Here is a 12894-nt window from a genome sequence, read left to right on the forward strand (position 1 = left end):
CCTCATCTCTGCTTTATTTGCCGGGCTTATATACAAAAATAGAGGGCGTCTGGCAAACACTAGAGTTGCCAGGAACAGTCACGATCCTTCTAGAAACTCATGACGTGTTACCAGCATTATGTGACTTCCGCTGTCGTAACAGTATTCTCAAAATTTCAAATTTTCCAATAATCCTTATTCCCCATAGTCACAGTAAAAAAATATAGAAGTAATTGGACTAAATCACCAATAAGCTTAATAGAGGAATTACTTCTAATATAACAAAAAAAAAGTTTCTGTTCACTTTGTCTTGCATTATGATGCCTTGAGTGAGAAAAGTTTATTAAAATCATCTTTAATGTAAGTTCCACAGATCTTGGTAATCATTTTAAATTTTCTATAACATGATACTTGTCAGCAATCTTGCCAGTTAAATCTGAAACATCTAACAGTATTAAATATAAAGTATTTTTCTTTGTTTTATTTACTGAAAAGCATAGAACATATTAATCTAGAATCTACTATTTGGGATACAGCAATTATTACCAACAACCTGTAACATTACATTTCAAATAGTAAGTTACACCTTTCAAAAATTCACCAGAAACATAATTTTAAATTATAATGGGGTTTTAGGTAACATTAATAATAACAAACTGAACAATATTCTTTCCTTTTGTTGAATTGTCTTACTATTCCTACTCTGTGTTCACAATGGTTTGAACTGGTAGAAAAGCTGTTTTGAGAAAGTTACATCTAATACTTTCACTTAAATACCTCATCCAAAAAATATGCTAAGGAATCTTTAAAATAATTGTATGAAAAATATGTCATAACACCAGCAGATAAATCAGCCAATAATTTTGTTTTTATTTGAAAAAAATTCTGTTATTACACTTTGTAAGGAACTCTGTTGTAGTCTTCAAACATTGAAAACTTTGGGTTCTTCTGTTTATCCTTATATCAAAATCAATGTGAACAACAATATCAAAGAACATAAAATAATTTTAACAGTTTTTGCAGTTGACTTAGATATTCTCTCTAATGTAATTCCAGAATTAAGTCAAAGTGTGCATGTCACAACCTTTTAAAGAGTTACATTCAAAATTTAATTAAACTACTTTATTATCATTGTATATAAATAAATTTGGCATCAAAGAATACTTAATGAATCAAATGTTAATGTTATATATGTTTTAAGTTCCTAAATTTATAAATAAATACTTAAAATAATCTCCTCTAGTATGAGAATTGTGACATTTGTTCTCTAGGTCTTCCATCATCTCTAATTTATGTAATATCCCTCTGAAAAGTGCAGAATTTAATGTAAATTAGTCATTATGACATAGTTATTATGAAAGCAAAGCATAAATTTTATAGCCTTTAATCCTTTTTGGTTATGGAGTCATAAACTAGAAAATGAGAACCACTTGTCACACCCACCTGTCATACCCTCTTTTTTCACAAGCTGACAATAGTTCTCTCTGACATTTTATACTATATTATATATAACCAATAGAAAACAAAGGATTTAATCTATCAAATGACATATTATTTTAAATTGTTTTCAGCACAGAGTACTATCTATTTCATCTTCAGTTTGAAATCTTTTCTCTTAGTCTTCAGATTGGCAAGTTTAAGGTAAGATTTAGACTCTTATGCTAAAGTTAGAAAGCTTGAAGAATTTTGATAATTGTAAGACAGTATTTGTTTTATGCATGTTAGTTTTCTATGTTCTTATTCATGTTATTGAAGTACATAAAAATTATTTAGTGTACTAATACCATTAGTGTAAAAAAGTAGGTTTAAATTTTAGTGGCAACCAACAGCAAAAAACAAGAGGTCATTTGTAAATTTTATATATTTCTTGTTTTTCATATATATTCTTTATTTGTTATTTTAAAAGTAACTAAAATCCAAAAATTAGAAACCAATTAGGTTAGATAAGGCTAGATTAGGTAACACAATGAAAAAATAGTAATAAATATTCGTCATGAAATATGCTCGTGCATTACACAATTTGATATAGTAACATAAGCTACATATTTGCTGAGTGATTCACAACTTGTGTTGTGGAAATATTAATTAGACATGGGTCAAAGGGCAATAAAACAATAAAATTAAGTATAAATAAATGTATACCATTACAAGAGCTTTAAGCTATTTAGGATAAACAATTTTTGTATCCAGTTAAAATATAAAGTAATTCTAGAAAGAAAAAAAGTAATTTAGATTTTTTTATGGTGGTTACAAGGTTAATTAAATGCATATAGAGCTGGGGTAGAGAAAATAACAGATAAAATGTAAAGTTTTACTAAAAAAGTTTGATATTTATGTAGGAGTTTTTATGGATTACACAAATAAAATATTAAAATTTTCAGATGAGAGAAAGAAAAGCATTTTTAATCTTAACATCAAAATTATTTTGCACTTGGAGCATTCATCACTCTAACTCCATATATTTATTGACAAATTTGTAGTAAAAATACTTCATTAAAAAATCAAATTTTTTGTGTACAAAAACTTGTAATGTTTTCTGAAAGCTTGCCAAATTTTGTGAAGATAAGCAAAACATATTAAAAGTTATAGCGTGAAAACCTTGATGGTAATTTTGGGGTTATGAACTTTATCGAATCAACCAAGCCTGTAGCGATTGGATTAACCTTATGGTTATGGGGTTGAATCCATTTATAGTATTTTCTTATAGCAGAGCCACATCTGGCTATCTGCTGTGTCCACTGAGGGAAATCGGACCCCTCCTTTTAGCATTGTAAATCTGAAGACTTACTGCTGTCCCACTGGGGGACCTTTCCATGTGGAGAATGATACAAAGTTAAACAATACCTACAATAACTCTGAGCTTTTTTAACATATTTTCACAACAATTGGTAAAATTTTGTTAAAGATTACACGTATTTTGTACAAAAATAATGAGATTATTTTAATTAAGTATTTTAACTGAAGATTTGTTATTTTTTATTCTAGTTATTTGCACTAAAACTCTGAATATTTCAAGTATTATCATTATATTAGTATTATATGTTCTTAATTGTAAGTTTTTACTTTTCCACACAAGTAATTTTTTGATGTTTTATTTTAGCATTGTTACTTATTACAACACATGTCAGTGGGCATTCTCGGCAATATTAGGGTATCATAAGCAGAGAAAGTTTAGCCTAATACACTGAGCCTGATGAACCAAAGCAGTTTGGCATATTTTTCAAAAAACTATTAAAACCTTTGTAATATGCATTTTAAAACATAGATAGCACATAATTAACTAAAATATAAAACTAAAACCTAAGTGCAATTTAATTGTCTCTCTAATTAATATATTTATAGGTGAGAAACAATACTAAAGTACTAGTGAGAACAAAAGCAGCAGCAATGCTAAAAGGAGTTTGAGAAGTTCTCTATGGAATTATTCATGCCAGTTTTAAAATGTGGTTTTCTATTGGTTATAAACATCTAGCTCAACTAAGTATAATTGGCTGAGAAATTGCAACTCTATGTGTAGAAAGTGGGTGTGGCATCTGTCAAGAGTTCCAAGAAATTTCTTTTCTTTTTTCCATATGCGCCCTAATGAATTTAAGCGAAGAATGTGTAAACAGAGCAATTAACCTAGATTCCACCTATACGTGGAAGGTTAGCATATGTCAAGGGGTATTCAAATTACAAAGCCCAGAAGTTTTGTGAACTTTTGCATCAAACTAAAATTTAAGAATGTTTTCTCCCGTGTTTTATTAAAAATATAGGAAATAAAACTTAGCTAATATAAAATTTTGAACCATGGCATAAATTTTATTGCTAAATTCATTGGCATACATTGATCATAAGATTGCTTAATTGAACTTTAAATATAACAAAATAAAATCTTGTGACATGCGTAGAACAGGGGTGCCCATAACCATAGGGTTAATGCTACAAACCATACTATAGATATGTAAACATAAATTCATAGCTGGAGCCTAAAAAGCCATCATGAAAGATATATCTTTTAATAGATAAAGGTCTTAAGTACATCAAAGATCATTTGTAGGAACATTGTAGCATTATAAAAGAAAGGACAGGTATTAATCCATTCATATATACCAAAAGTTCCATGGAATTTCTGATAGTCATGTATAGATTAACACCTGTCCTTTCATAGCTAAATCTATTGAAACATTTTATTTCAGCAACTTTATACTAGCCTACCCTTATATAAAATCATTGAAAAACTTAATTTTACAATTAACAGATCTTTTGATAATGAAGACAAGTTAATGAGTTGCATAATAATACTTATCATGAAAACTATCATTACTTTATGCTGAATCGCTTCATACAAACCATTTTTTTTTTATTATTATTTAGCACATTCATATGATTCATCTCGCACATCTTTAAACAGACACAGGGCATGCTGAAGGATGATAACTTCAGTCCACAAGCAGAAAATTTCTTCCTTTTTGATCTTGAGTATTAATATATCACACAACTTCTCAAGAAGGACTACCATAAAGCTTTACAAATTAACAGCATACAGATACATTCACAATGTAACAGTACCAAACTGATCAAGCTTTCTTTAAATAGCAAAGGATATCTCTGACAGATATAGTACTTGAAAAAACTTAAACAAATATAAATAAAATACACTATATTCCTTCAATGATTACAATAAAACAGAGGAATTTAAAGTTATAAATTTGCCATTTCATGACACAAGCATTCCAAAGAAAATATGCTTTAACATTTACTTATCACAACTCATTGGATTTGGTAGAATTTGTTGTAATTTGGAAGAGAGAGTTTAAACATTATCATATAAATTTTTGAATAGAGGTTTTTTTTTATTAAGTTAGATACTGCATTTTTTTTCAATTTTTGTCGTATATACAATATATTTTTAACTAAAATGTATAACATTGACAACTTCACCACGTTTCATACAATTTTCAATAAAGATATTATGAAATTGATGCTATAAGTTAACATAATAGCTACAGATTATGCACAACGTTTTTTATTCTTGCCTTATGTAATCTAACAGAAACCTAATCATTCCACTTTTCAAAGCTATTACGTTATTAAACTGTAAAATACCTTGTACTGAGTCAGTTGTTTTCCATGGTGTGTCATTGACTCAGTGCAAATAATATAATGAACATACTAAATACAGAATATAAATAATTTCTTTCTTTTTAGACGTATATCCTCCATTTAATCTTTCACACTTATCATTCATCTCCACCAAAAGTTATGCTGGTTCAGTCATTTATCAAGGTGTGGTTGTTGACTCAGTATTGATCACATAATTGATATAAACACTACAAGATATAAATAACTTTATTTATCTAACCGTAAATATTCTAACACAAGTTTAAGCCTTTATCACATCAAAGAGATTTAAAACTATCCATTACCTATGCTTTCCTTCAAGTTCTGTGCTAATTTTTCGTAAATTAACTTTCCACTTGTAAGAACTGGTAATCTTTGGTTTGTTCTCTATGCCCCCCCCCCCCTGCATTCATGGCTGGTCATTGGACAGACTTATATTAACAAAGTCACCTATATATGCTATAGTGGAGTGAAACAGATTACATGTGACATTTTTTTAATTCCGTGGTAAGTGCAATTTGCTTAAACTAAAATGTTTAAGATTGACAATTTCCATACTTCACTAACATGAATTCTGCAAAGTCAGCTGTTTTTCACAGTGTAGTTGTTGACTCATTATAAGTTGCATAGTTATAATGGTCAATCCAGAATATAAACAGCTTTGTTCATTTTAGGCATATATATATATATTTCAATACAGGCCTAAGAATTTAACCTTTCACACTTATCATGTTATTCAATTCCACTTAAAGTTATACTAGGTCAGTTATTTACCACAGTGTGGTTCTTGACTCGGTATAGATCACAAAATGAACACAATTGCTATGAGATATAGATACTATAATACCACTCCTCCCATTGTAATTCTGGCTGTTGGGTACATGTTCTTTAGCAAAGTCACCATCAAACAGTAAGATGGATAGAACTAGACTAGATACACTAACAGTTGTATATTCACACAGGCTGTGCTATTGTTCTCTGAACATCTAGTTGGAACTTGCCTCTTACTAAATAAGACACAAGTTTGTATGTGTTTCTGTGATTCATAGTGATTTACAGTATTAAATTTAAATAATTCAATATGTATATTTAGGTATTGACAATGGTAACTAGATCAATGTATGACATTAAATTTCTTAAAATGTAGTAACTACATTGGCCTAATGTGATAGGCATGATACCTGAAGTTTTACATGTGACAGTTCTATTTCGCTTCTTGTTAATATTGCTAAACAGGCCTAACTTTGTTGTGTATTTTTACGTTAAGAGCTGAAAACGTTACAAGCAACGAGGGTACCCAACTGCTGACCTAGGGCAGAATGGTCATAGAAACTTTTTGAAGTGTGCCTGTTACTCACAATTATGACTGTTTAATATTAATCGTAATTTTTATTGTGGAATTTTAGTAGCTCTTCTAGCAGAAGTTATTTAATTGTAGTAAGTTTCCAATACCCATGAAAACTTTAAAATTCCATTTTGTCCACAGGGTGTGAAGAGTGTGATCAGTTCAAAGAGAAAGAATGTGCACGTCATGTAGTCCAGTTGATAGTGGACAAACCTGTCCTGAGCCGTGCATGGGCAAGTTTGCCAGCAACTTACCTCTACCTGCATAGAATAGCTGATGCCAATAATGAGTCAGGTAAATCTAATTTAAATTTTGACAAATTTTTACCAGTGGCATTAGATAGAAACTAGCCTAATGAAGTGCACTTGAACCACTCATTTAATATTATCTATACTTATTTCAACTTAGGTTTGTATTCTATTCCTTTTTGAATATTATTTTGAGATAAATATTCATCAGAGAGAAAGAAATACAACATTTTTAATTTTCCAATATTCTGATGTTCAATCAACACTGCAAAAAAAATTATTTTTTTATATTTTGATTAGTATTTACCACAAATGTAGTTCCTTGCTTTTTTATGTTTTTAACTGATTTGTAATTAAAAAGTAAAGATCAGATTTTAAAAAAACAGTCCAAGCACTATGTTTCTTTTGTATTTCAAATGATCTTTTTTTTGTTGTTGTTGTTGTTTTTACCAAAGGAAAGTATTCAAACAACTAATTGAAATTTTTCATTTCAACTGAATACTGAAGTAAAAGAATTAATTAAATTAAAACATATTTCAGCAATTTCACAGAATGCCTTCTGGTTTTTAATTACACATTCCAGAAAAAGAAACATCCAGTAACAATATATGTTTGTACTTATCATTGTGTGCATCTTCCTTTCTATGGGTGTACAGATAACTTATATCATTATTACTCAACTGACTAAACTATTACAATACATCACAACAACTCTGTAGCTGGATGGACCTAAGGTACAATGTTTATAATGGGACTAGAACATTCATAAGATTAGATTTCCAAAGACTTATAAACTTAAGCTCTATCAAGTATTTCATTAGTGTTCTTCAGGAGTACGGAGGATAATGGTTAAAGAGTGTGTGGTAATAAATATGAAAAAGATTAATGTGTCTTGTGAGCAGGAAGAGTTTGACAAGATCATTGTGAAAGCTGACCAATCCCATTTGAAGAAATGTGTGTCATTAGGCAAATGTTTTATTCAAGGTAACAAACTATTGAAACTGTAAAGAGCATAATGAAAGACAAAAATTCAAATGAAAACCTTTCATACCTGTTTAGTTGATTTGTTTATTTGAAATCCCCATTGACTTCTGCTGTTCTAAATGCATGTGGAAGTTTTGCAAGCTGTACACTGTATATGGCACATTCAACTGCCAGAGGCAGACCGTATCTTATACAGCAAATCCGCAGGCAATGGGTTAAAGGATAAAAGAATAATAAAACTACAGAATTGAATAAAAACATGGAATAACCCTTTCAAATTTTCAGAATGATGATAATAATTAAGAAATGAATGGAAAATGCATTACTAGAGATTAAATGTAGAGTACTGAAGTGAAACAAGTTACTGGTTTTGGAGCTCTTTTTAAAATGTTCTAAGGTAAATAATCCTAGGATTGAGATCAACACCATTTGACATCATAGTATTCAGAGCTGCTATCCAGAAAGTTTCATACTCTGTCTCTTTGATGCGAAGCCAGTGTCTATACCTATGAGTTTTATGTTGTGAAGGAAGTGGTCCAGCATGTCATGATTTTTCTTAATATATACAATATTTTTAGAAGGTGAATGCTTATCAATACAGGAAAAAACAAATTGTTTTGTAAAAGTAGCATGATATTTGGCTCTGTTTGTGCCCTTTTGTTCGAAAATATCAAAAGTTAAAGATAAACCAAAAGTACGATTCACTTTTTTCATTGCAGATAAGGCAAGTAGCTTTGGATGAGAAGATAGAAGTGTAATTATCAACAGAACACAACAAAGTGAATTGATAAGTTTATGATATTTTTATCACTGTTGCCCTATATCACAAGCTTATTTTGTGAGCAGTCTTCCTACAGTCAACGAATATCATCCACAAATACCAGAAGAACTGGATGGTGGTGCCATCTAGTATACATGGAAATACTTTGTGGGGAATTAGTTGACAAAACAAATACGAGTTCATTTTCATAACAGTGAGGGTTTCTCAAGAAACGCTAGAAAAACAAAATTATTAAAGATCCGCTTCAAAAATTCAAGTGAACACTGCTCAACTATAGTTATAGCACTGTAATATCTTTAAAAGCTAGTGTTTGTTAAGCACAAAGCCATACAATGGGCTATCTGGGCTGTGTCCATCATTGATTACGAAACCCGGTTTCTAGAGCTATAAGTCTTCAAATATACCGTTGTGGCACTTGTGGTGTTGGTTTTGTTTGGAATTTTGTGCAAAGCTACACTAGGGCTATCTGCACTAGCCGTCCCTAATTTAGCAGTCAAAGACTAGAGGGAAGGCAGCTAGTCTTCACCACCCACCACCAACTCTTGGGATACTCTTTTACCCACAAATAGTGGGATTGACCATCACATTATAATGCCCCCATAGCGAGTGTATTCGGTGGGATGGGGATTCGAACCCAAGACTTGTTACTTATAAAACCATATGAGTAAAAGTATAAAATAATGTAATAATATGTCAACCTCACTCTATCTACTATATCCATTGCCGACAGGGCCTTTCGCTCAATACCAGAGATATGACAGACATAGAGGTGGTTGAGACGCTGTTTATATCATCAGTTACGTGAACAAAAATTATTTTATTGGGAACTAGGTTAAGGCAAACTGTAACTTTTACAAATTTAATTTTTAAGTCATTACACAACAGAATTGGGTTTGTGATTTTTATTAGCATAATTGTACTTGTTGTTTAACATCAAATTGTTTTATTATAAATATTACTTATCTACTTACTTTTATCACTTTTTACTCATCATTCAGAAAAAGTGGCAAACCAGTAAGCCAGTTTTTTTTTATCCCTGAACGGGTCGAATGGCCATAGCGACAACAGGAGAAGATTCTATTTGTAATCATAAGAACTTATGAGTGAAAGTAAAGAAGAATGTAATATCACACAATATCGAAAAATGTGATATTTTGGTTTTCTCAAATGTTAATTAAAATATAGTAATATGACACAAATACCTTAGAATTTCTTTCACAGAATATAGGCTTAATGCTTTCAACACAACATAAAGAGGAGTTTCTGTGATCATTGTTTGTCTATAGTTACAGTTTGTTTTTAACGTGTTAGAATGTGGAACACGAGTAATGAAGATATATAAGGAATTGATTGAAACTGTTACAAGGGAAAAGTAGTTAATATGGTCAGCATTTAAGCAAGTGACTTTCATTTTATTCATTTATTGTGAGACACTGGAATTAGAATTTTCAATCTCACTGACTATTTTATATTTTATAAAGTTCTTTCAGATTCATATTAAGAATAAGATTTTTATTTTTTAAATTCTATTATTATTATTATTCTACATTGCTATTATATTACTCTTCAAGTTATCTTAGGTGAAGAATCAGTTTAAAATTACCATTTGTTCTTGTTTTACAAAATTGAAATTATTAAATATCACTAATTCTATGTAGAATTATAGGTTTTATAAAAACAATTAATGTATATTTTAACATTTGGTTGTGTCATTAGGCCAATGAAATGAAAACTAATTATTTGGTGTTTGATCAGTATTATCATTTTTTTTTGTGTGTGTGCAGAATATGGCGTTTTTGCTAAGAAGACAATACCAAAGAGAACACAGTTTGGACCAATTGAGGGTGTTCTAGTGGAAACAGAAAAAAGACCCAACAATAGATTTTTACTCATTGTAAGTATAAATAAGAAAAACATTTATTAAGACATAAGAGTTATATTTTCTTTGGCCATTGCTATCGCTGCCAAGAGAAAGATTGCAAAAAAGCCACTGACCTACTATTTCAACCAAGTGCCAGTCACTGCTACAGAAAAGCTATTGACATCGACACCAACAGTTTAATTTAACTCACCTAACTAACCCTAATATTTCACATGATTTTTCACAAAGTAACAACATTAGTTATCATGAGCTGATTGATACTAGTAGCAGTAGCAGGAAGAATATCAACATACACACATTGTGACAGACTTTTCTTCTTTTCGAAAATTTAAAACTAGTCTAGATCACCTTAAAAACAAAGGATCTTAGTAGGAGAATTACGGCAGCTTCCAAAGGATATCCAATTATCACAGAGACTTTCTGTCCTTTAGTTTAATTTACTGTTCTCTGTATCATGAGGGTTATCTTGGTTTTAATTGCCACCATCTTTTCGTTGTCAATAGCGAATTTGATTTTCTTTTCCTTGTTGATTTCTATTTCAGTCATCATTTCAGCAACCCTTACCAGGTGTTTCAATTTATTGATTGACACATACAATAAACATTTATCACCCACATTGTAAGCTTATGTAAATATCTGAATTACTACTTTCATGATTCTACTCTATTCAGAATTACATGATCTCACATCATAAACAAAGGACAAGTTTAATATTGAGCAATGTCAACTTCAGTTAGTCCAATATTAAAAATTTTTTTTAATATTACAAAAACAAGGTAATTGATTTTAGGCATACAGAAATTTTGAAAAGTTCAAAAATATTAACTATGCCATTAAAAATTATTATTATTATATACTTTTTTTTTAGTTCTTAAATCTCAGGATCTTAAATCATAGAATAAACATTTTGTGAAGTGATCCTTTTATTTTTGTGATCATAACAGAATGACTAAAATATACTTTTTTACCAATTACCTTGAAATTTTGCTTAGAAAGAAAGTAAGAACTAAAAGAAAAGAATGGGTGAATAAATGTAGACAATTACTAATTTCTAACAAGATGTCAAGAGGTTAATTTTATGACTTGGAAAAGGAATTTTGTTGTTGAGGCCTATTGATGCTTTTGTTTAACTTTACAAAAATGTAGGAAGGATTGAATAATACTAAAAAAGACATAAGAAAATCCTGTAAGTTAATATTGCTGTTGTTAAATTATACTTGGCAACCCATAAAAAAATAATTGCCGAGTTAACATTCCTGCAAACCTAAGAAAAAATACCTCATTTTGTTTGAAATATATCACTAAAATCTCTGAAAACTTAAATTAATGTAAGTTGTTCAAAGATATTTTTATTACTTAGTAAAAATTATGAAAAAACTTGTAAGATTTTCAAATCTTATGATTAACTAACTGTACTGTCTACAAATTCAAATAAGGTTCAGTGTAATGTAACCTGATAACTATATTTGATACAGCTGTGTTTTAATGTGGCTTATTGTTAAACCAGGATGTTTATATATATATATATATAAATTATAGTATGGTCATATTAATTAGTCTATTTTATAATTACTTCATATGGCAGAAACGTATGCTGTCTGAGTATTGACATACTGAGATTTCAGCATAGGATCATCTTTCCACTTGTAATTGTGATAGATAATTTTGTTATGTAGGTTGAACATGATGAAGACCACACAGTGTATCTGGACACCTCTGAAGAATCACGAAGCAACTGGATGCGTTTCGTAAGGCCAGCAGAAAGTTACTGGCAACAGAACCTAGTTTTAGTCCAACAAGGTCAGTCCCTTTATTTCAACACTACTCGAGCCATAAATCCTAGAACAGAACTGCGGGTGTGGTACTCATCATCATATGCAGAGAGTTGGAGTCTTTCCCTGCTAGAAATGCCAGAAGAAGAGACAAGAGGTATGATGATGATGCCATAACTATTTCAGATTTTATAATTAAAATATAAAGCTTGTGAGCACCTTTCAGGTGTTGAGTGTAAACCTGCATACCAGTTTTCGAAATTTAAGTGAAAATAGTAATTCTAACCCTATTTCAATCTTTTTAACTCAAAAGTATTTTAGAATTGATATTTTTTCAGCGTCTAACAATTATTTAGTGTAATTCACAAATAAGAATGAAAATAAATTGTTACAACTTTTATTTCTGCATAGCCCTAAGGAGTCTTACCTATAAACAGTGCATTTGTCAATGTTTTACAGTTTTTCTAGCTATACCATAATATAATCTTACATTTCCTAAGAAGTTGTTTTAGCAGTAACTTGTATTTTTTTGAGATACTTACAAGTCAGAGCTCCAGTAGAAACAAATAAAGAACTCTAATGGGAAGTTTGGTAGACTTAGAAACAAATCATGAATCTGATAATTTAGTCAGATTTGTTTATCTGTTCACTGTAGATCCCTGGGTTCTTCACATTCTAACAGAAGAACTATTCCTTTGAGTTTCTGCCCTCCTCAGGATCCCAGTTCATGCCAGCATCTCTTAGAGGCAGTTCAAGATCTTTTGCACAAGGCTGCTATTGAACAAGCATTTCACACTTCC

General features: G+C 30.3%; 1 protein-coding gene across 1 annotated transcript in view; it reads left to right on the forward strand.

Annotated features, from left to right (window-relative positions):
• Positions 1–12894, forward strand: part of LOC106465108 (PR domain zinc finger protein 10-like) — a 200661-nt gene that overhangs the window by 91084 nt on the left and 96683 nt on the right. The window contains exons 8-10 of the mRNA XM_022392946.1: positions 6569–6721; positions 10225–10334; positions 11999–12251. Coding sequence (XP_022248654.1) covers positions 6569–6721; positions 10225–10334; positions 11999–12251 — 516 coding nt within the window. The remainder of the gene's footprint in view (positions 1–6568; positions 6722–10224; positions 10335–11998; positions 12252–12894) is intronic.

Source organism: Limulus polyphemus, unplaced genomic scaffold (genome assembly GCF_000517525.1).
Source record: "Limulus polyphemus unplaced genomic scaffold, Limulus_polyphemus-2.1.2 Scaffold1839, whole genome shotgun sequence".
NCBI classification, from domain to species: Eukaryota; Metazoa; Arthropoda; class Merostomata; order Xiphosura; family Limulidae; genus Limulus; species Limulus polyphemus.